The 24315-nt window shown below is 40.5% G+C and overlaps 1 protein-coding gene across 4 annotated transcripts in view; it reads right to left on the reverse strand.

Annotated features, from left to right (window-relative positions):
- The window catches only part of SUSD1 (sushi domain containing 1), a gene marked incomplete at its 3' end in the record, with an annotated part of 124087 nt that overhangs the window by 81696 nt on the left and 18076 nt on the right, over nucleotides 1-24315 (reverse strand). For 3 of the 4 annotated variants that reach the window (XM_079927609.1, XM_079927610.1, XM_079927608.1), the window contains exons 4-6: nucleotides 16672-16824; nucleotides 15852-16031; nucleotides 2789-2968 (exon numbers count right to left, since the gene is read on the reverse strand). In XM_079927609.1, coding sequence (XP_079783735.1) covers nucleotides 2789-2968; nucleotides 15852-16031; nucleotides 16672-16824 — 513 coding nt within the window. The remainder of the gene's footprint in view (nucleotides 1-2788; nucleotides 2969-15851; nucleotides 16032-16671; nucleotides 16825-24315) is intronic. The other variant, XM_079927611.1, reaches the window with a different exon arrangement.

Below are 24315 nucleotides of genomic sequence, written 5' to 3' on the forward strand. Positions count from 1 at the left end.
GAGGTAAATACAAAATACACAGAGAGATTTGGGACAGAAGGCGAGGTGTGAAGAAATAGGTGAAAAACAGGAAAAAGAAGGAAGGGAGGGCAGCTGAGCGTGAGCCATGGTAATCAGCATCTCTCACTACAGTTCCAGAAGCCTCTCGTACCTACCTACCCAGCGATCATGTGCACTGTGCCATGAATTAATCAGCATGTAAATCGCCCCCTTTATCTGCGGAAATTGAATTTAGCTGCCAATCTTGATTGAGGGCATAGAGGCCTCCTCACAGAAAGATCACAGCCCTCAGGGAGAAAGCCTTTTCTCTCCTTAAATCAAAGCTTGCATAAACCCATGGAAACAGCTGCAGCTGGAGCCACAGACTTTGCGAACGGTGGCAGGCTGAGGTTGGTAATTATAATTAGCAGTTACATAACATGTTTGTTCTTCAAAGTGCTCTACAAGCATCAGCTAATTAATGGCTTACTATGCCCCATGCAGATCCACTGGTTTTTCATGGAGTGACTAATCCTGGTGCCCCCACTGAATTCTGATTGGTGGAGGCACAGCAGCTTGAACAATGAAGCAAATGGCTGAGGGTCCAGAAGCTGGGCCCAGCTCTCTGACCAAGTGACTCCATAGGCAGCTCTGGGCCAAGACCACCTCCCCAGATGTGGAATTCAGCAACCCACGAGGCAGCTGCCTCACTTCCTCCAAATAACTCTTAGAGGTGCTGCTGGAGGTGCAATAATAGTTTGGAATGACCATCAGTCTGGTTCAAAACGGCATTAGCTCTTCTCAATGTCCCCAAGTATGAAGACTGGGACTCTGGAGTCCTTGGCGTTAGTTACAGGTTTGCCCTTGCTTCTCTGTGCAAGTTCGGCAAGTCAATGGGACCTAAGAGAAGGCCGAACTCGATCTCTGGGTTCTCATCCGTGTCTGCCCTTCCTTGTTACTATGATTGCAATCTCTAGCCTACAGCCTGCTGCAGTTGTGGTGGAGATAAATGAATGTGGGAAATGCATGGCACAGGCAGGGCCTCAGCAGCAGAGATAAGTTCTTCATCTACTCCTGGGATGCTTTACCCAAGGCCTTCAAAGGTCCATGATTTTATAAAATATTATATCCGTATGTGCATTTCTTTGGAGAAAAGTCTATTTACCCTATTGCTCTGTAAATTCCAAGAAGGTAGTGTCCAGCAAAGTACCTCACACACAGTGTATGCTAAATAAACATCTACTGAACAAATTGATAGATTTCATCAAATTCCTAACCCCAAAATGGTCATGAACCATTCCTCTATGGACAAATAATCACCAGCAGTCTGCATGTTGTATTTGCTCTGGTTAGACTCTCCTATGGAAAACTTCGATTGGCAACACCCAAGACATTCTTCCATAATTCTGCTACAAAACCAAGCCAGAGACCTAGACCAAAGCGACCTAGAGATTTCACTCTTCAGAGCCAAGCAAGTTAACAGCTTGAAATAAATTCCCAGAGCCATTCAAGACCAGGTGACAACCATGTGTCACACCCACGGCCAACCACCACAAACCCAAGAATCATTGCCTTTTCCCATCTTATTTCTTGGAGGCCGAGGTGTGAAATAAAGCACGTGGAAGTCTACACTTCTGACTCATGAGAAGATCCTCTTCAAGCAAGGTTAATAATTTCAGTAAAAGACCTAACATGGGCACAGTGGTTTAAACTTCAAAATGCTCCCCATAGATTGTCTCATTTGATTCCCTCTCAACAATTATTTGAGGTAGGAAAAGTAGGTTTTATTTTCTCCCTTTTATAGAGGAGGAAACTGAGGCTCCGAGAGAATAATGCCTCACCTAATGACACACAGCTAACACATGGCACTGCTAGAATGTGAACTGAAGTCTCAAAACTCCTTTTCACCAGTAATTTCATTTGGGGGTATATATCCAAAAGAATTGAAAGCAAGGTCTCCAAGAGATATTTGTATACCCATGCTCACAGCAGCATTATTCACAATAACCAAAAGGTGGAAGCAACACAACTGTCCATCAATGGACGAATTGATAAGCATAATGTTTATATATATACTACAAAATATTATTCAGCCAGAAAAAAGAAGGAAATCCCACCATTGGCAGCAACATGAATGAACCTGTAGTACATTATGTTAAGTGAAATAAACCAGTCACAGAAGGATAAATACTACCTGATTCTGCTTACATGAGGTCAATTAGTCAAACTCATAGAAACAGAAAGCAGAACGGTGGTACCAGAAGCTGTGGGAAGGGGGAAGTAGGGAGTTACTGTTTAACCCGTAGAGAGTTTCAGTTTTTCAACATGAAAAAGTTCTGGAGATTGGTTGCGCAACGTGAATCTACTTAACACTGAAAAAATCGTTAAGTTGGTAGATTTTACGTTGTTCGTATTTTACCACGATTAAAAATAAACATTAAAAACCTAGATATACATTACACCACCTTCTCTCTGAAAAGCTGTCAAATGTGCTTAATTAGGACTTTTAAGGATTCCCCCCCTGAGAAAATGGCTCATGGCAAAAAATCTCTCAGGCAACCAAGCAGAAGAGAGAGGAATCACTGGGATTTAAGGTGGGTTTCAAAAGATTAGATGCATAAAATTTCCTATCCAACTTATTTTCCCAATCCACCCTCTAAATCTTCAGGGTTTAGCTGACAAACCTAAAGCCAGGTACCTGCCCAGGTAAATGGCACAGCCAGGGCAGTACACGGGGTAAGCAACCGAAGGTTTTAGGTTCTGCTGTTAGCTTCCACGAGACAGGAGACCCACAGAATGGAGTCTATACCTGTGCATGACAAAGTACTTGTTCTCCAGATCCCTTTCTCTGTGCAAACAGAAGTGATCTTTCCTCCAGGGCTCTCAAAGCCCTCTTGACAGACATAGTGAGCCATACCGCCCAGTCTGGAGCTGTGATTCCCCACCAGGACCGCATGCTGCACTTCCGGAGGGCGGCCACAGTTGATCTCTGCAATGGGAAGTAGCACAGCACTTGTTATGACCCATGACTTCTACCCCATAATTCACCTTTTAGAAATAAATATCCAGTAATGATAGAGTCTAGTCATATGGGAGAAGAGAAAACACTAACCCCATCAAATAATCCAGTTGCAGGTATTTAAAATAAGATCGTTCAGAAGTAAGGAAAATAGAGATCTCTGAATTTAATAAAATTTATAAACATGCATGTATAGAAAATATTCCAATTATGAGATTATTTATACTATAGAGAATTCCTTGGTCAATGAAATAATCCATCTCAGGGTTATTTTACATATTAAGATTTTCTGGTACCTTTTAGTATGTATCTTCAGATCATTAACTCCTGAGTAGATAATAATGCAAATGTAGTTTTTTGGGGTTTTTTTGCTAACTGAAGAGTAAATGAAATATATACAAAATCTCTGAACTTTTTAAAGCAAATTAATGGGGAAAGTATTTATAGTTTAAACATGCAATATATATGTACCTTTCAAAGAAAAATAAATCAGTTGCATAGAGGGAGACAAACCTGGAATTATAAAATTGACATGAAATTTCTTCTCTGCAACTCTGACTACGAGAAGACACTGGAATATTTACAGAAAACAATCTGAAGGACAAGGATTATGACATTACCATTTTAGACCCAGCCAAACTCTACTTCATATAAGAATAAAAGAGTCATTTTCAGATATTTACAATTTTTTAAAAAATCTATACATATATCTTTTCTGGAAAAAAATTTAAAAATAACCTCAGACCAGCAAAAAAAAAAAAAGAATCAGAATAAATGCCCTAAGAAAGGAGAAGGACAGAGCTTTAGAAGAAACACTAGTAAGCAATGAAACCAGCAGGATGTACAGGTAAGTCTCCATAATTATTTAAGTGTGACTGTAGAGCTGGATAGAACTAGCAGTAAAGGATTCTAGAACTAAAGGCTGAACAATGTAAAAAAATTAATAATTTGAAAATTAAATTCCAAACTATTTCAATAAAATCTGAGCAGCGAAGTGAAGAGAAGAAATAAAACATGGTAAATTTCCCATACAGCAGTGGGGAGCTCATAGACACAATTTTATTTGAGAAAACGTAATAAATATAAAATATAAAGTAACGTAGTCATAATAATTGCAAATGTAATCCAGTTATACCTAAATCCAGAAAGAAAAATACATAACTTTTGGCCTTCATTCTGATTTTTAGTTTTCTCCCCCATCTGCAGAAAGCCAAGAAAATTAAGCACTCTTGATATCCAGACTTTTAAACCATGAGTCCATTTATGGAGATAAAGCATACAAAAACAGAGAAAATGTTATGATCTGTTCCCAACTCCCCATTAACCATTCATGGCATTAGAAATAGGTGGCTTCTCTTAAATGAGCTTCTGATACAGAATTGGTAGATTTACTGTAATTGTACTCTTCTCCAACCCCTTATGGATGTCTGGTCTGTTCTAGAACCCCAGAGTTACTTCCCTGAGGGAGGCCTCTTGGAGCAGGGTTTCATCTGTCGTCACTGGAGTTATCATAAGACTCTCAATATAACAGCTCAACCCACCTGACCAGTCACTTGGCTCTGAGATTTTTCAAAAAAGAGTTAGGCTCTGGTCAGTGCAGATGCAAATCCTGAGCAGTTATGGGACCAGAATGAGGTGGTCATTAAATAAATCCTCCAACCCTATCTATCTCTCAAGTCCCATGTTTGCTCATAGGAATTTGTTCCCTTCTCATACATGTTGACCAGACACAAGACAAGACCCCTTGGCCCTCAGAATGTTTTCCCAACATCAAACCTTTAGACATGTTTACTGGCCCAAAACATTCCAAAACATGAGTATATTTGTGTGTACATGAGCAACCAACCGAACAGGTGGTTAATGTTTCCTAAGACTGCCCAGTGATTGTTGACATCAAAAACATCTAGTTTAAGCCAGGGTTCAGTTACAGCAGGAAATTAGAGGGATCATCAGTGAATAGATTGAGGGTATAGGTTTATGCAGGTCTATTGACCTTGAAGCTGGAATTCTAAACAGCATATTGGAGAGATATGGGAGGGAACCTGGTGACAGATAGTCGGATTAGGGGAGAAGCATAGATACTAAAGGAATAAGAGTACAGAAGATAACTAAATTGGCTCCTATATTGGACATCACCAAGAATAATGGAAGGCATGGTGGCTTTAGCTGGGACGACAAGATTTTTTTTTGGCTGTGTTGGGTCTTCGTTGCTGCACGCAGACTTTCTCTAGTTGCGGTGAGCAGGCTCTAGAGCGCAGGCTCAGTAGTTGGGGCGCACGGGCTTAGTTGTACCCCAGCATGTGGGATCTTCAGGGACCAGGGATCGAACCCGTGTCCCCTGCATTGGCAGGCGGATTCTTAACCACTGCACCACCAGGGAAGTCCCAAGATGTTTTTAAATTAATATTAACTTGGGGGTAGATAAGAAATCAATAGCCTGTCCTCTAGGGACTCAGGTAGATGTCCAGTGGCAGGCAATCTGGACCCAACTCTGTGAGTTCCCATCACAGAGCTATTCGAGTTGGACAGTCCCTTGGCAGGAGATATTTAGAGAGGATTCCGGCGTGGCTTGGATTAAACACATGGTTCTAAACAATAGCTATACAATCTGAATCACCTGGGGAGCTTTTGAACCAATCACCCATGCTGGAGTCTCACACACACATCCCCACCCTCACCCAGAGACAACTCTTCTGAATGAGTAGTACTGAGTTGGTTCTTGGCATCCACATTTCTACAAAGGTGCAAATTTGATTTGTATGCACACCCGCAGCTGAGAATCTAAATTAAACATTGGTATGAATAGCTACCATTTAGTGTCATATGCATCCCGATAGGGCCCCTATATATCATTACTTCTTACAGTAACCCTCCATGGTAGAGATTATTTCCCCCATTTTACAGGTAAAATGGCTCAACACGGTTAAATAAAACATCCAAAGTCACATAGGTAGTCATGTGATGGCTAGGAGCAGAATCCACATCCTTCAGACTCCTTCTCCTACACCCACTGCCTCTCAAGAGCAGCTCCATCTCTGAAAACCTACAGTATGTGCCCCCTTTCTACCCCCTTCCACCTTGCTCATCCTCTCTCTCTCCTTGAGGTACACTCTGTCTCCCTGAGACCTAGCAAAATCCTTCCCAGTGATGAATCTGCTCCATGACTAATAGAGGGATCCCTTTTTCCTCTGAACTTTCGTGGCTTATGTTCATTTGTTCATTTATTCATATATTTACTGAGCACCTAGTACATGCCAGACACTATGCTAGTCACTATAGCAGAGAACAAAATGGAAAATATCACTGCCCTCGCAGAACTTAGGGGGAGAATAATTAGACAAAAAAATAAATCAACAAGGTAATTGTAGATTGTAGTAAATGTTATGTAGGAGGAAAGATAACGTGATAGGATAGGAAAGACTTTTTAAATAGAGTGGTCAGGAACGGTTCGAGCTCTCTGAGGAGGTAACATCAGAGTTAGGACCTGAAGGATGAGAATGAACCAGTCATGTCCAGGACCAGAGGAAGAACATTTCAATCAAATGAAATAGCCAATGCAAAGACCCTGAGGCGAGAAAGCTCTTGATGTGCTCCAGAGAGGGAAATGCAACCTGTTGGCTGGAGCACAGTTAGCAAGAGGGAGAGTGGCATGAGATGAAGGTGCAGAGAAGAGCAGAGCCAGGTCACAGAGGGCCTTGTAAGCCTTAGGAAAGAGCCTGGGTTTTATTTAAAAGCAGTGGAATGCCATTGGAGGATTTTAAGCGAGGGAATGAAATAATCTGACTTAGATTTTTAAAAGACCATTTTGACTGTTGGGTAGATAAGGGATGGGAGAACAGGAGTAAAAGGAGAGGTTGGTTAGTGTCTACAGCAGTAGCCCAACAGAAAGAGAGATGAAGTCTTGGATGCACTTGAGAGGTGATGGCAGAGACGGAAAGAAGAGGATGGATTCGAGATGCATCCTGGAAGCAGAACAAGGTTCTTGGTGATAGACTGGATGTGAGAGTGAGAGAAGAAGTAGAATCAAAATACTTACCTATCCTATTCATTTGACCTTTATTTCCTCCTTGAGGATTTTGTGGGTTTGTTTTAATGACTATGTCTTCCCAAATATATGGACAGTTCCTAAAGGGCAGAATATTTATCTTATAATCCCTTGCTTCCCCACAATGCCTACTTACGATAGTAGTTTTTACATAGTAAATAATAAACAGTTGTTCACTGCTAGCTTGCTACTACTTTATCATTGTTCAAGATGCAATATATGTTACTTCGATATGATCGCAACCCCTGAGGAAGGAAACACACATCAGTGAATTGTAAGTATATATAACAAGACAGGAACACATTACCTCTCTATATTTTGTATCCAAAAGAGGTAACATAGCTACCAGACACCAAGTAGATGAAAGCTGAGAAAAAGACCCACAAAAACTAATACGTATCAGTCTTGTACCAGTGAATTCTGGGAAAGCTGTTTAAACTGCAATAATTTTAATCATAATAGCAGGCATCAAAATCCTATTAAACACAAGGTAGTCTATTAGATATACACTATCTTATTTATTTCTCACAGAAAACCCTACTGCAAGGTAGATGGGTTTTTCTCATGTAGTTTATAGATACAAAAATGGAGGTCCTAAGAGTCTGTCACATTCAAAAATTACACCACTACTAAAAGACAGAGCCACAGAACTTCCCTGGTGGCACAGTGGTTAGGAATCCGCCTGGCAATGCAGGGGACACAGGTTTGAGCCCTGGTGCAGGAAGATCCCACATGCCGCAGAGCAAATAAGCCCGTCTGCCACAACTACTGAGCCTGCGCTCTAGAGCCTGCAAGCCACAACTACTGAGCCCACGTGCCACAACTACTGAAGCCCGCACACCTAGAGCCTGTGCTCTGCAACAGACAAGCCACCACAGTGAGAAGCCTGCGCACCGCAACAAAGAGTAGCCCCTTCTCGCCACAACAAGAGAAAGTCTGTGCGCAGCAACGAAGACCCAATGCAGCCAAAAAAAAACAAAAAAAAACAAAAGGCAGAGCCAGTATTCAAACCATGGTTTTTGTGACCCCAAAGTCCAGGTCCATTATATCTGGGCAGCTTCACACTGAAAGGGGTCCACTCTAGGCTCTGACTGGGACTGACCTTATAGTTTAACTAAAACCTCAGAAGAAAAGGTTGCATGAAAAAGCATTTAAATCAGTCTGGAAGGGTTCTATGACAACTCCCTCTGCCCCAATCTTGTCTCCAAGAACTTTCCCAGAGAAGAGAGCTGCTGGAAATGGAATTCCTCTGCCACTGTATTTGCCCTGAAGCCTTCTTGGTAATGATGTTTAATCCTATGACATGGGGGTCTGGCCCAGGTCTTGCCTGGAACATAAGCCCATCACAAATATTCCCACCATGCTTAAGAGAGATGGCAGCCACTGCCACTTCTACTCAGACCAAATGGTACCCAAGAAAGCAGGTGATCCCTATTAAGACATATTCAAAAATCAATCCAACAGATACTGCAATAGGTAATAAAACTATCATTATCACAAGGAAAGAAGCCATTTAAAAACAATTAACATCCAAAGGAAAGAAAAAAAAATAAGCATCACAAATTTTGTATTGCATATGCATAGGGGTGTTCATTAAAGCACACGTTTCTCTGGCTAATTACATTATGAACAACGTTTCGATCTGCATCAGGAATACAGTCAACTAATTATGAACATGGCTGGGAATTTTTCCTTAGTATCCTATTATCTGTGATTTTATTCAAATAATCAACTTCAAAATAGGTCTGTCTCCCTGGGGGGAAATGTGTTGTGCCAGTTTCAAGGACGACATTGATATTGTAACTCTGTTTAATATCTTGAAGGTAAAAATGTTTATCCTCACTGCTAGCTTTAAAATTCTACCCAAGAAAATATTCCAGAAGGAAATCTGTTTGACGAAAGGTGTAGGCAATTCGTGGCATCTAATCAACAACTGACTGTACCACCAATGACTGCTATTTATGACACATACCAGCACAATCATGTGAGTGATGACAGAAATAACAGAGTAAAATAAGGCTTCATCTAAGACTGTTTTAGAGACCAAAAAATACCAAGCTGAGAAAGAAAAAAGAATGACCAATAATGTCTATAAATTGAGGCAGACATTTTGCCAAATGCTGGGGGAATAAATGATTGACCTATTCCACTTATTGATATTGACCAAAGGGGGGGAAAAAAAAAGATCTTCCCAGAAAAATAAACTACTAGATGAAAAACTCCAGTAAAAGGGCAGATACAAGTACGAAAATGGAAGAAAATCACATTAAAGCCAGTGTTCATCTTTACCCAATGATAATAGGAAGAAGTCTCTATTGTGCCTTAGGATAAGATCAGAAGGTTTATGTAACACGTGGAATTTAGTGCAACACGGTAGGTGGTAAGGGCCCAAACAGTCTAGGCAGATGAAACCAGAGTCTACACTACATTCATGTTCTAGATCGGATAATTCAGCATTTATACTTATACTTTCTTCATTTATAAAAATGTTCTCTTCCCCTCTTAACAGTAAGCTCTTTGTGGGCTGTGTCTATATTCTATATCCTTAGAATATCCCCTGCAGTCATGTGAGTTATTAATATCATTAGGAACATTAATTTTGGTGAAGTTTATACGTAAGAAATATGGCCTAAGGAATAAGGCTGAAAGCGTAACCTTATGACAAAGTTTCATGCACTTTATGGCATGTTCTGAGTTTGGCCAAATTTAGTTAGACCCTCAATCCAGGATCACTTGGGCATTAAATTACGTACATAACTGATGTTGGGCGTTGGAATCTAACATCACAATATGTGGCTACTTGAATTTAGACAATGTTATCACAGTCATCAAAAGGAAATGGGAGGGTTATAGCATTCCCTGAAGCACATTCCCAAAAGTGTCGATAGCTTATTAACGGCTGTAACTAAGCCCTTTAGTAACAAAAAGTGTACTTGCCCTTAAGACAGTAGAAAGAAAAAAATTACTTTTTGATGGAGTTTTTATTCTAAAGTTTCCCATGAACTTTAACCTCAACTAATAATACATTTCCTTCAGATCATATTCATAGATCATTTGGAGGAAAAAGAAAATTTTCCGTTTCACATTAAAACACTTACTGCCAACAAATAGTGTCTAATATGGAAACAGCTAGAATCTGAACACTTCAGAAACTGCACAGGAGGTGATAGGGTAGGTAAAAGCGTGAGTGCTGGAAGAAAAAAACACGGGTTTATCAGCATGTCTCTTAAAAAGATCTTCCATTCATAGAGGTGAAACGGTTTTTGATGCTTTGAGCTGCACAGGAATCTTTCTTTTTTTAAAAAAATAACATTAAAACTCTTCATTTTAATGTTCTAGCTGTAAACAGAACATTTGAATCAAAAACCAATAAACAGGACTTTCCTGGTGGCACAGTGGTTAAGAATCTGCCTGCCGATGCAGGAGACACGGGTTCGATCCCTGGTCTGGGAAGATCCCACATGCCGTGGAGCAACTAAGCCCGTGCACCACAACTACTGAGCCTGCGCTCTAAAGCCCACGAGCCACAACTACTGAAGCCCATGTGCCAGGGTTTCAGCAAGGCTCAGCCACAGGACAAGCTGGGATGCAGTCTGGAAGCCAATTCCACTATGCCTGCCATCATCTGGGCCACCTTTTGGGGGTGATTCACGGTGCTTCTACAGGCCTTAGGTATGCCAGGCACTGTGCCAGGTGCTGAAGAGATGATACTGAAGAAGACTACATGGTCACTGAGCTCCCAGATTTACAGCCCAGTAGGGCAGACTGATAAAAACTATGAAAATAATGATGAATAATATACTTACGTGTTGGGTACTAAGCAAGAGAATGTCAGAGACGACATTTCAGCTGAAACTTGAAAGATGAGAAGGAACTTCCTGTGCAGAAAGCAGGTAGCCTCCCTCAACAGATGAATGAATAAATAAAACGTGGTATACACATACAGTAGAAAATTATTCAGCCTGAAAAAGGAATGATATTCTTCAAAAGGTACAAACTCCCACTCATAAGATAAATGAGTACTAGGGATGAAATGTACAACATGACATATGAATACTGTTGAGAGTAATTCCTAAGAGTTCTCATCACAAGGAAAAAAATATCACTTTTTTATTTCTTTAATGTTGTATCTATATGAGATGATGAATGCTCACTAAACTCACTGTGATAATCATTTCATGACGTATGTGAGTCAAATCATTATGCTGCACACCTTAAACTTATACAGTGCTGTGTGTCAATTATATCTCAATACAACTGAAAGGAAAGAAAGGAATGAAGTTCTGATACATGCTATAACATGGATGAACCTTGAAAATATTATGCGCAGTCAAATAAGCCAGATATAAAAAAGACAAGTATTGTATGAGTCCACATATATGAGGTACCTACAATACAAATTCACAGAGACAGAAAGTAGGTTACCAGGGGCTAGAGGGAGGAGGGAATGGGGAGTTCTTGTTTAATGGGTACAGAGTTTCTGTTTTGAGATGATGAAAATGTTCTGGAAATGGACAGCAGTGTTAATTGCACAACATTGTGAATGCACTTAATACCGTGGAATTATACACTTAAACATGGTTAAAATGGTAAACTTTATATTATGTGTATTTTACCACAATAACAATTTTTAAAACAGGTTGGCAATTATTTCAAGTAGAGAGAAAAGGCCCTGAAGCTGATAAGAGATTGACATACTGGTTGGGAGAGAATGATGGGAGACGTAACCTGTATAAAAGCCAAAAAAGACAAACCCCTGTTGGCTTCAAAATCCATGGTTAGGAGTTTGGATTTTATTCTCAGTGCAGTGGTCATTTCACTGTTTTTAGAAAGGTTTTAAGAAGAAGTAGTAAGCTTGGAAGCGGATTCTTAAAGGGACTGTTCAGTACCAGACACATTGCTGGTGAGAATTCCCAGCCCGAAAGGAAGATAAGGCCCCAAAAAGGATGGGAAGAAAATCTGGAAGACAGATAGTCCCGGAACCCTCAACTGGTCTGCTTACACTGCAAACCACTCATCACTGGACCCTTCCATGAGAGGCAAACTACCAAAGGGAAGAACACAAATGCCACCCCTTCCATGAACCACCCAATCCCCCCACCTGAACTCTCTTAGTCTTTACCCATTCTTCTCACATGATACTTAGGAGTTCACCCTTACAGAATAGTTCGTGGTGTACCTGTCTTTACTCTGCTCCCAGACTCCAGACTTACCTAGTCACAGGATCTATCAAGTATGCTGGACTCTGGATTTGTTGCTAATGATAACACAGTTAAAGTGATTCCCTCACCTTGCTCCTGGCTTGGTTGAATTATAAAAAGTCAAATTCTTTAAGCTGTCACTTACAACTGGCACCTTCTCTGAAAATCAAAAAAAATAATAATAATAAGGGACTTCCCTGGTGGCGCAGTAGTTAAGAATCCTGCCAATGCAGGGGACACAGGTTTGATCCCTGGTCCGGGAAGATTCCGCGGAGCAGCTAAGCCCATGTGCCACAACTACTGAGGCTGCGCTGTAGAGCCCACGAGCCACAACTACTGAGCCCGTGTGCCGCAACTACCGAAGCCCGCGCACCTAGACACTGCGCTCCGCAACAAGAGAAAGCCCGCGCACAGCAACGAGGACCCAACACAGCCAAAAATAAATAAATTAGAAAAATAAAATGTTCAGCAGAAAAATGTTTAAGAAAGTAATAATAATAGCAAAATAATAGGAAATGCAAGCCAGAGATTGTGTCCTTTCCAGAGAGCGGATGGAAATGTGTGATGGATGTTTCCACAAATTCCTACCCATTTTGGAAGATTTCATCCTCACTTCCAACATGCACTTCTGAGGCCTGCTCAGGTGCGGAACTTGTGTCACAATGCCCCACCCCCCACCCCCAAGGCAGCAGCAGAGCCTCCAGGGACACGGTAATTGGGAAAAGGCAAACAACAGGAGCCGCCAGCTGTGTCTTCTCTAATGGGGAAGTCCGTTATCCGACACACACGCTGCCGTCTGGAATGCACGGCTGCTCCTTTCAAAAGTACCTGCTTCTCAGCATCCAAGTTCACAGTTTGCTAGTGTTTTTAGTGGAATTCCCAATTCCTGTGGCTTCATAACGCTGAGCTAAAAATACAGTGCCGGCTGGCACATAGCCCAGATTCTGGAGCCCCAAAGAAGAATGAGGGATAAATAAGAGGGGTGTGTTTAGAGAGAAGCAGGCACAGCCAGGAGAAGCCGGTGGCCATATGGTGAAACGGGGGAGGAAGAGGGGGGAGGGTGTCAGCAGGCAAAGGGAACAGTTATTACAGCAGGGAAAAAAGAAGTGAAGATCTGCTAAATGACAGTTCTTTGGGAAATGGAACAAGCCTTCTCCTCTAACTTTCTACATTCTCAGTACAATAATCCGGATGACTACTGATTTTCAAAGTAATACAAATGGTCTTATGTGGAGTTTCTTATATAAATCTCTAGGGGGTTCTTTGATATACATTATGGCACATTTTAATCTAAGTTCTGTATTTTAATTGATCCATGGAAAGATAATGTTAGAACTCAATTGTACGTTTAGAATTTCTTAACCCACAGGATGATAATGATCAGAATGTGTTTAGAGCCTGAATTGCAAATCAATATCAAAAGGATTAACTTAGCCAAGTGCATCACTGAGGTTGCTTAGCTACGCAATAAATTCACTGAAAACTTTTATTTTTTCTTTTTTCCAAAATGGAAACAACTTCGTTACTTTTTCTAATGCATTAAAAAAAATTCCTTCAATACAGGAAGTATATAAAATATAAAAATCATCCAGGACTTCCCTGGTGGCGCAGTGGTTAAGAATCCGCCTGCCAATGCAGGGGACACGGGTTCGAGCCCTGGTCCGGGAAGATTCCCACATGCCGCAGAGCAACTGGGCCAGTGTGCCACAACTACTGACTCTGCGCTCTAGAGCCCTCGAGCTACAACTGCTGAGCCCGCGTGCCACAACTACTGAAGCCTGAGCGCCTAGAGCCCATGCTCTGCAACAAGAGAAGCCACCGCATGCCGCAACTAGAGAAAGCCCACGCACAGCAACGAAGGCCCAACGCAGCCAAAAGTAAAAAACAAATAAATAAATTTATATAAAAAAAAAATCATCCAGGATCCCTCCCAGTGGAAACTACCATGGTTAATGTTTTGATATATAGCTTTCTAAACTTTTTCATAAACATACATGTACATATGAAACATTTTCATGTACATTTACATGTACATTTTTCAAAGTTAAGGCCATGTTATTCATACAGTTTGTAACTCAGTAGTATACTGTTAATACTTACTTATGTCAATAAAGATTCTTTCCAACATAATTTTTATTGGCTACAAAATATCCACTTTATGTACATGCTATGATTTATCTAACCAATTTCCTTATCAACAGACATTTGAAATTGTTTCCAATATTTCACTATTATAAAATAACTACAGAAAATCAAAAACGTGAGTGCCTTACACTTCTCTCTACAAATAAATTTGAAAATAAACTTGAAATAGATGATTTTTCTTAGAATATGTAAATTACCAAAATGGATATCAACAAGAATAGGAAACTTAAACAGGACCAGTAAGTATTATTTTTTTTAACTATCCCAAGGACTGCCTCTCCCTAAGTGCCACATCTGGATGGTTTTCTAGGTGAAATCTTTAAAAATCCTATTTATAGTATTCCAGAGAATAGAGAAAGAAGGAAATGTTTTCACATTCTTTCCTCAAAATTTAGAATAACATTAATACCCAAACTAACAAAGATGGCATAGAAAAGGAAAATAGACCAATCTGACTTATGAATATCAATGCAAGACTTCTAAGTAAAATTTAGCAAATATAATGCTGATTAAAAGAAAAAAAACACCAAAGACCCAGAAGAATCCATTCCAGCAACTAGTATTGATCAGGAAATATAAGCAAGCATATAACTGGTTAAAAGGAGAAAAAATATATATGATCACCTTAATACATGCCTAAAAGACGTGATAAAACAACTCATTTCTGATTTTTTTTAAATCCCAATAAAATGGGAATAGATGAAGTCTTCCTCAATATTATGTACATATAGTCAAAAACTGGTGAACTGATGAAGAGAGAGAAAGCCAAAAGTAGAAACAAACCAAAAGCCAACATCACAAAAATGGAAGCAGTATACCAGAGTGATTAAGCACACAATCTCAGAAACTAGAATACTAAGTTCAAATTTCAGCTCTATTACTAGTTGGATAACCTCAAACAAATTACTTAACTTCTCCATGCCTCAGTTTTCCCATCTGTAAAATGTGATAATAATAGCACACACTCATAGGGATATTGTAATTGAATGAGTCTATATATATATATATATATATATATATATATATACTTAGAACAGCACTTGGCTCACAGCACTCTCTCCGTGTACATAAGAATATAAATAGATGTATGTAACATCAAAAAGCCAAGATTATGAATGAATAATGAAACACTCCCACGAAAGTCAGGAATAAGAAAAGAATATTCAAAGTTAATACTACTACTTAATTTTTTGTTCTGAAAACACAAGCTAAGTGGTCAGTCAAGAGAAAAATATAACTTTTATAAACATAGAAAAACAAAACATGGAATTATCATTATTTGCAGATGATAAAATATTATTCCTATAAATATCAAGAGAATCAACTGAAACCCTATTAGAAACAATAGGAATTTACTGGATTTATTTAATTCATTCAGTACCCCGAAGAGAGATTTAGAGAGAAATATGAAAACAATCTCAAGATGGTATAAGCTGGGAAGCTGGACCTTTGGAAAACTCACCTTGGCAATTTAATTTTGGGGATTCCCATGTGCCCAAGGCTGTGCAGCTTGAAACTGTATCTTCTGGGCCACTGAAGAATCCTTCTTTGCAAGCATAACGAATCTGGCTGCCAAGCCTAGAGGTATAATTTCCTATGATATAGCCATCTGGGACCTCAGGAGGGGTGCCACAGTCTATTTCTGAAAACAAATTAACGTCAAACTCATTGCTATATGAATGCGAATTTTCAAAATTCATAATCTCTCTCCACCTCTACCTCATGCCCTCTCCCCTCACCTATACACACCCGAGCCATATTTTAAATAGGCTGGTTCATTTGCACATGACTTCTGGGCATGTTTCCAGTGAGTGTCTCTATTCATTCTTCTGGCCTTCCACAGGTAATAGCATTTATACATGCACAAAACTGAAAGGATTTGGCAATCAACCCTCACTAATTGATACTAACTAAAGAGGAGAAGCCTAGCCCAGCAAAGTAAAACATCTGAATTGCACAATACCTTAAGATATATAGGCTTTTGTAACTTCCCTGGTCACTTTTGAGATGGTGGCTCTTACCAGATCAGCTCTGTTTACTATCTAACATAATGGTTAACATCTGAATATCTATTAACAACTCAAAATCCCCGAAGCATACTAATTTTAACTTTTTTAATATAGCCCCTTCTATCTTGACTGTTATTTTATTTCATAGGTTACAAAGGAACAGATCCAACACACATCCCCAACGCAGACCCACAAACTTAGGCTCAGAGCAGGAGAAAGTCACCACCAACAGACTCTCACCTTCGGATGCTGCATTCTTTGACAGAAACCCACCTGTGCACGACGTGGCATCTCTGGTTGGATGGAAAGGCTCAGGCCCACCCTTTGGCAAGTATCCATCCATACAGTAGCATTCAAAGCTCCCACGAGTGTTCACGCACCGTCCTCCATGCCTGCACCGGCCGGAAACCTCACACTCATCTATGTCTTGAGACCCATCCCAAATATAAGAAGGGACAGAAAAACAGAAAAAAGAAAAAAAGTGGGGGGACATTGTGACAGCCACTTCTCACATTCCCAATCTACACTTATAAGTGAATGCATTCGCTTGTAATTGTATCATGAATTTTATTTTACTCCTTAAGAGTTCTTCTCCTGTATCCTACACATCATAGGCACAAAGAGGTGCTCAATAAATATGTCAGTGTGTTCTGAAAATTTATAAAAACCAACAAGTATCAACAAAACAAATAACCCAAGAAAGTGAACCCAAAAAAGCATGCTAAAAAAACTCAATTACTATAAAATAAGGATAGCCTCAATCTCGTACTAAAATATCTGAAGCAGAACTCCTGACACGAAACAATTTAGACCAGAGTGAAAAATGCTTTCCAGCTCATGAGCATAGGACGATGCAGCAAGAAGAAGATAACTCAGAAGGGTCTCGCTAATTTTACCAAGATTAGAAGGGCTTAAAACAGCCTTCAAGAAGGACAAGACATGCTCCTTAGCCGACTTTTCCCCTTGACTGAAGATTGCCGGTGGTAGCAGGTCCAGGAGTAAAAACCACACAATAATTCAGAGGCTGAAAAAGAAATCTCTCTGCCAGTTAGCAGTCTTTTCCCCCCAGAACTGGCTTAGTGAACAAAATTTAAAACTTTGGAAACTCCATCAGAGCCACACACACACCAATTTCATTTAGAGAAAGAAAAGTACTAAGTAAAAGGGGACTTTTTCCAGGACATTTGCAAGAACCATCGGGGGGCAGAGGACAGGGGGGCATCGTGACTGAAGAAAGCCTGGTTGTTCCCAGACTCTGGGATTTCAAAGAGCAGTCATTTTGGAAGGACTGATATAAGGTGGCCAATATTCTATTTTGCCAGTAAAGACTTTTTTTTCCTTAAACTAGCACTATGATTTCATTTAAAAAAAGAAGATTTTAACAACCCCCCCCCAAAAGGAAGAATATAATCTCAGAATCCTTTTAAATTGTTTAGTGTGATTTTATTAAAATTCACTACATTCTTTATATTGGTTTGTTTGTTTTTTGGTTTTGGACCAAGGAACACCTCATCGCTTCCTGATTGTTGTCTGGGAACCAGTAATTCATTCAGTTGCTGGAGAAGACCCAAGTTACCAATTCTGATCAACCTACATCTTTAGTGCAGCAAACTTTGGGAACTCTGTGGGAGATCAGCTCCAGAGATAGCTGTCAACAATTCCTCTCCTTCCTTTCTTGCATGCTTCTCCTCCCATCAGGAATGCAAACCATTTCCCCTCCCCTTGAGCTGGTCTTGAGACTTGCTTTAGCCAATAGAACTCGGCAGAAGTGATACAGTGCCTGATCTGGACCCAGCCTGAGAAGATGGCTGGTAGCTTCCTCTTTCCCTCATTTATTTATTTATTTTTAAGATTTTTTTTTTTTTTTAATGTGGACCACTTTTAAAATCTTTATTGAATTTGTTGCAATATCGTTTCTGCTTTACGTTTTGGTTTTTTGGCCGTTGAGGCACGTGGGATCTTAGCTTCCCGACCAGGGATTGAACCTGCACCCCCTGCATTGGAAGGCAAAGTCTTAACCACTGGACCATCAGGGAAGTCCCCCTCTTTCCCTCTTTTAGAATCCAGTGTCCATGCTGAAGAAAATCTGTGCTTGGGAGAGAGGTCCTAAAGATGAGATGCCGTGTGAAGACAGAGGCCACATGGAGGAGAGCTAAAGTGGCCTGGTGAACAGCCAGCATCAAGGCCCGAGCCATGTGTGAGAGAGGCCTTCTTTTTTTGGCTGTACCGGGCGGCATGCTGGATCTTAATTACCCGACCAGGGATCGAACCCTTGCCCCCTGCAGTGGAAGCGTAGAGTCTTAACCACTGGGCTGCCAGGGAAGACCTGAGAGAGGCCTTCTTTCACCTGCCAGCACAGCACAGCCTCGCCCAGCCACCAGCTGACTATGTCTACACATTACAAAACCACGCAGCCATGGAATTGTGACAAATGATAAATTGTTGTTTTAAACCACTAAATTTGGGGTAGTGGTGGGGTGGGAGGAGTGGGGTTATGCAGTAAGAAATAACCAAGACACTCTTGACATAGGAAGAGACTGTGAAGTCCAAACAAGGTTAAGAGGATACTGTATTAATGAAAAAGAGGGGAAGTTCTGAGAAAACAATGAAGTCTTAGAAATTAAAAACAAAATATGAATGCCAGAAATAAAAACTCAGTGGAGGCATTGAATAATAGGTTGGTCACTGCTAGAAAATAAATTCACAAATTTCAACCTGAGGAATTCTCCAAAGCACATAGAAATCTTAATTATATAAGATAGAAACTATGGGACAAAAAAATGATATGAGGACAGACCCAAAATATTCAATATCTATTTAAAAGGAATTACAGAAGAGAATGGAGTAAATGTATAAGAATTAATATCAAGAGAAAAATCTCTCGGCTTATGTATTCAAATCCAAATAGCCTTTTAAGGTGACAGGCATGAATGTTGAAAAATGAGTCATTCTGAATTTCATGGAATAAGAGAAAAATCTATAAACCTCCTGAGAGAAAGGAATGGTAATTTATGAGGAAAAGAGAACCAGTCTGACCCAGGACTTCTTGTCTGAAACACTAAATGCTAGATAGCACTGGAAAAATATTTATAGAGTTCTAAGGAAAAGAGAGCAAAACATCGTGCTATATTTAAGCAAAGGAATGACATTTTAGAACATGAGTGATCTCAAGAACTACACTACTGACATTTCCTTTCTGAAAAAGATTTTGAGAAAATACTCGAGCCAGTGAAAAACATCAGAATAAATAATGTCAAGAAAGGGGAAGACATCATAAAACACAACAAAGAGTGGTAAGAAATGAAACCAGTAAAACACACAATTGTTGATAACAGAATCATGGAGGTTTGGGTAACTGTTAAGAAAGGATTCTTAAAAGTAATATAAAATAAAATCAATCTCAATCTAGTACAAACTTTAGAAATGATTTCAACACTGCAGGATCTAACATGTGTTCCTAGATTGGATCCATCATTTTAGCTTATCAAGATTTTTTTATTCCACTGAGGAATTTGTAAAATGTGTTTATGTATATACCTTTAACACAGAAGCCATATTCCAGCCTGTCCCCCTGCCTCAGACTCCTCAAAGACAGTGAGTGGGAAAAATGAATTTTTCAGTAGACTGCTAAAAATAAGGGCTCCAAGTATTATAAGGCAAAGATGCAGTGGTATGGAAAAGACCTGGAGTTTCTAGATACTGATTAGCTCTGTATGAGTCACTATAGGCATTAATCAGTTTGCTTCGTGTACAACCATTCAACAGCCTAATAACAATAATTATTATAATGATTGTTAATAACAATAACTCCTGCATGTCATCTTGTACATGCCAAGCACTGTTCTAAGCACTTCATTATTTATTACTGATTATTTTCCATCTTATTTAATCCTCACAATAACTCTGGGTGATTGATGCTATTATTATCCCCATTTTATAGATGAAGTAACTGAAGGATAGAATGGTTAACTGGACTGAAGTCACACAGGCTAAGCAATGCAAAAGCCAGGATCAGAAGCCAGACATCTGGCTTCTTGGACCTTATTCTTAATCACTATGCCACACCCTTTCTCCCTTTACAGTCTAATTGTACCATCATCCAATCAACAATTCTCTATCTTGTCCACAGAGATTGTCGAAGATATCAATTGCCTTAAGGATGTCTAGATGTATCTACCCTGTATCACTGAGATGAGTATGACACGATTTTGACTTTTAATCCCCTGCTACCTCCTAATGCTCACAAACCAGCCCTTTTCTAAACTTCTAGAGGGACTTCTCTGGCGGTCCAGTGGTGAAGAATCCACCTTCCAATGCAGAGGACGAGGGTTCGATCCCTGGTCGGGGAACTAGGATCCCACGTTCCGCGGGGCAACTAAGCCCACGCGCCACAACTACTGAGCTCATATGCCTCAACGAGAGAGCCTGTGTGCTGCAAACTACAGAGCCCACGCGCTATGGAACCTGCGGGCCACAACTAGAGAAGAGAAAACCCGCACACCGCAACTAGAGAGAAGCCTGAGCACTGCAACGAAAGATCCCAAATGCCTCAACAAAGATCCTGCCTGCCGCAACTAAGACCTGACACAGCCAAAAATAAATAAAATAAATAAATAAAATTTAAAAATAAGTAAATAAACTTCTAGAATCTTGGCTGGATAAACACGTTAAATTCATCAGAACAGCTTCTCCACGTAGTGGTAGATTCCATGGGGTGTCCAAGGTTACCACATGTTTGCTTGTGAAGAAAAAATGTTCTGAGCAACCTTATTAACATACTTAACTAATCAAGGGAGAAAATTCCCTATGCCCCATTCTATATATAGGATTATTTAATTTTACCCACAGCCAGAACAACTCCTTGGTAGAAAGTAGCAAAACCGAGCAGGACACTCTGACCTCGTGCCAGGGCCCTAGTGTTCTATATTTAAAGTCTTTTCATGGATTTGAACATCAAACAGACCCAGGTTTGAGAACTGATTCTGCTACTTACTATTTGTACTAATACCTGTTCCTTGACCTTTCCAAATCACTTCTGTAAAATGAAGTTAATTATAGTAGGTCTTTTTGCAGAGATTAAATAAAACATGTGGAAAGCACTTAGCACAGTGCCTGGCTGACCTTTGGTCCTCAATACGTGTTAGCTAATAAGTGAGTGGACCTTGCCTCTCTACTGACTCAGTTCTTCCTGGAGCACAAGCCACTCCTTCATAACCCTGACCCTGACCATGAGCAATGAGCGTGCACATGCATACACTCACTGTCACAGGATTCTTGGCTGGAATCAGGGGAGTGGCCACATGGCTTGTTGCACTAGATCTAAATGCTCTAAGACAGAGGCCACATTCCCTCCTCAAATGCCAAGTTCAGCTCAGAAACCTACATCTTAAGAAGCCACATTAGAGGAACACAAACACCCATTTAGAATCAGAACTGTTAAATTCATATCATTTATTGATATTATCCAGTGTTGGCAAGGATGTGAAGAAATGAAGACCTTCATGAAATGACTAGTGAGACAGAATATTGGTATGAACTTTCTGGAATACAGTCTGGCACTATGCATCAAAATGTAAAATGTGTAGGTATCCCTTTGACATAGAAATTATTTTCCAGAATTTATAACAAGGAGCTAATTACTTGTAAGGATGTAAGTACAAAAATGTTCATTAGAGCATTACTTATAATGGCAAAAAACAGAAAAACAATCACAATAGGGAAAAAATGAGTTAAGTAACATGGTACAGCCATGTAATAAATTCCATTCAGGGACTTCCCTGGTGGTTCAGTGCTTAAGAATCCGCCTGCCAATGCAGGGGACACAGGTTCAATCCCTGGTCCAGGAAGATCCCACATGCCATGGAACAACAAAGCCCATGCACCACAACTACTGAGCCTGTGCTCTAGAGCCCGCGAGCCACAACTACTGAGCCCACGTGCTGCAACTACCGAAGCCAACGCGCCTAAAGCCCGTGCTCTGCAACAAGAGAAGCCACCGCAATGAGAAGCCCGCGCACTGAAACAAAGAGTAGCCCCCGCTCGCCACAACTAGAGAAAGCCTGCGCACAGCAATGAAGACGCAACACAGCCAAAAAAAAAAAAAAAAAGAGTTGTTGACTCTGGGTTAATATTAGGTAATCTTTTTTTCTTTCTCCTTTATATGTGTCCATAATTGCTTGACTTTTCTACATAAGTATTTTTTAAAATAAATGGACAAGATAAAGCTATATTTCTTCTCTGGGGGGAAATATTGACTTATTCTTCTGTCTCCTTTTGGCAAGAACAATTTTGGATCATCATAATCAGAAGTAAACTATGGAAAGTGGGGAGGAGGGATAAATTAGGAGTTTGGGATTATCATATATACACTACTGCATATAAAATAGATAACCAGCAAGGACTTACTGTATAGCACAGAGAACTATACTCAATATTTTGTAATAACCTATAAGGGAAAATAATATATATATATAAAGTTATATATATAACTGAATCACTTTGCTGTACACTTGAAACTAACACTAACATGGTAAATCAACTATACTTCAATTTTAAAAAAAAAGAAGTAAATGACCCATTCACCCAGACTCTGTTCCAGAGCTTCATCCTAGGGTAACAGCTCCATCCTTTCTTGACACATAACTTTTGCAAAAACAGTAGCTGAATAAGTGGAAAACCATTTTCAAACCATATTCATGGGGACTTCCCTGGTGGTCCAGTGGGTAAGACAGCGGGCTCCCAACGCAGGCGTCCCAGGTTCGATCCCTGGTTGGGGAACTAGATCCCACATGCCCAGCTAAAGATCCCACGTGCCGTGCAACTAAGACCTGGTGCAGCCAAAATAAATAAATAAATATTAAAAAAAAAAACATATTCATGCTCAGAGATGCGCTGGCCATGAACAAAGAGCCTGAACTTAAAGGGCTAAGCACCTCCTTCACAATCTTGCTAATATTGATAGTTTGCTTAGGAAAGCCTACTTTACAGACAGTTGTTCAAAAATAAACTTAAGCCCAGCTCCTGTCCCTATTACTCCTCCCAAAACTTTAAATTAATAGAGTAAAAAAGAACCCTGTGTATATATTTTACTATACTCAGCAGGGCCTTTGGAAAGAACCTGGGTTATCTATATCCTGAGGCTTGAGCGAGTAAGAGGCAAGAGTAAAGGGTGGGAGATGTTAACCTGTAGGGGGAGCTCAGGCACGGCCCCATCACTCCCCAAGAGTGACAATGGTGCCTTAGTCAAGGCCTCTGGCATTTGGGGGGACGGAGCTTTGTTTTAACCACCTTTTGATTGAGAATCTTTGGCCTCTCCTTCCAAGGCACTGGGGCAGTAGCAGGGGTCTGAGGCCGTCACCCACCACAGTTGGAGACCTAAGCAGGAGGCAGGGGATTCCACAGGGAGTAAGGCAAGGAGCTGATGGCTATGAGCACTGCTCTGGGCAGTAGCGAGCAACACCTCCCCAGTGTGATTTTTCCCTTGGGTTTATCCTTCCTGGCTTCTTCTTTCTTCCAGAGTGGTAAAGCATGACTCTAGGGATAAATCCAGCTACAACAAAGGATTGGGATTTGGGCAGCAAAGTTCTGTTGGAGACAGCACTGGGAGAAATCTCAGGACGGCTGCAAGGCTAGGGAGCACAGCCCACGTCGAGCAAGCAGCATCTCGATGGGGCTGAGCATTTGTGTCTGAGACCACAGCAGGCTGCTCCGGGACCCGAAACAACAGGGCAGCTGAGAAGCTTGTGGGCAGAGGCTCACATGGAAAACAAGGCTCCTGACCTGCGAGAGACACCAACAGACTACACTGGTCTCAGTTGTGGTAGTGATTTACGTGTAGGAATGAAGGTGTTTACTTCACCATGGGCAGACCTATGGGATGCAGGTTTCGGGCAGCAGGTTCCAGGAGATGACAAATGG

The sequence above is a fragment of the Stenella coeruleoalba genome (genome assembly GCF_951394435.1).
Source record: "Stenella coeruleoalba genome assembly, chromosome: 7".
Classification (NCBI taxonomy): Eukaryota; Metazoa; Chordata; class Mammalia; order Artiodactyla; family Delphinidae; genus Stenella; species Stenella coeruleoalba.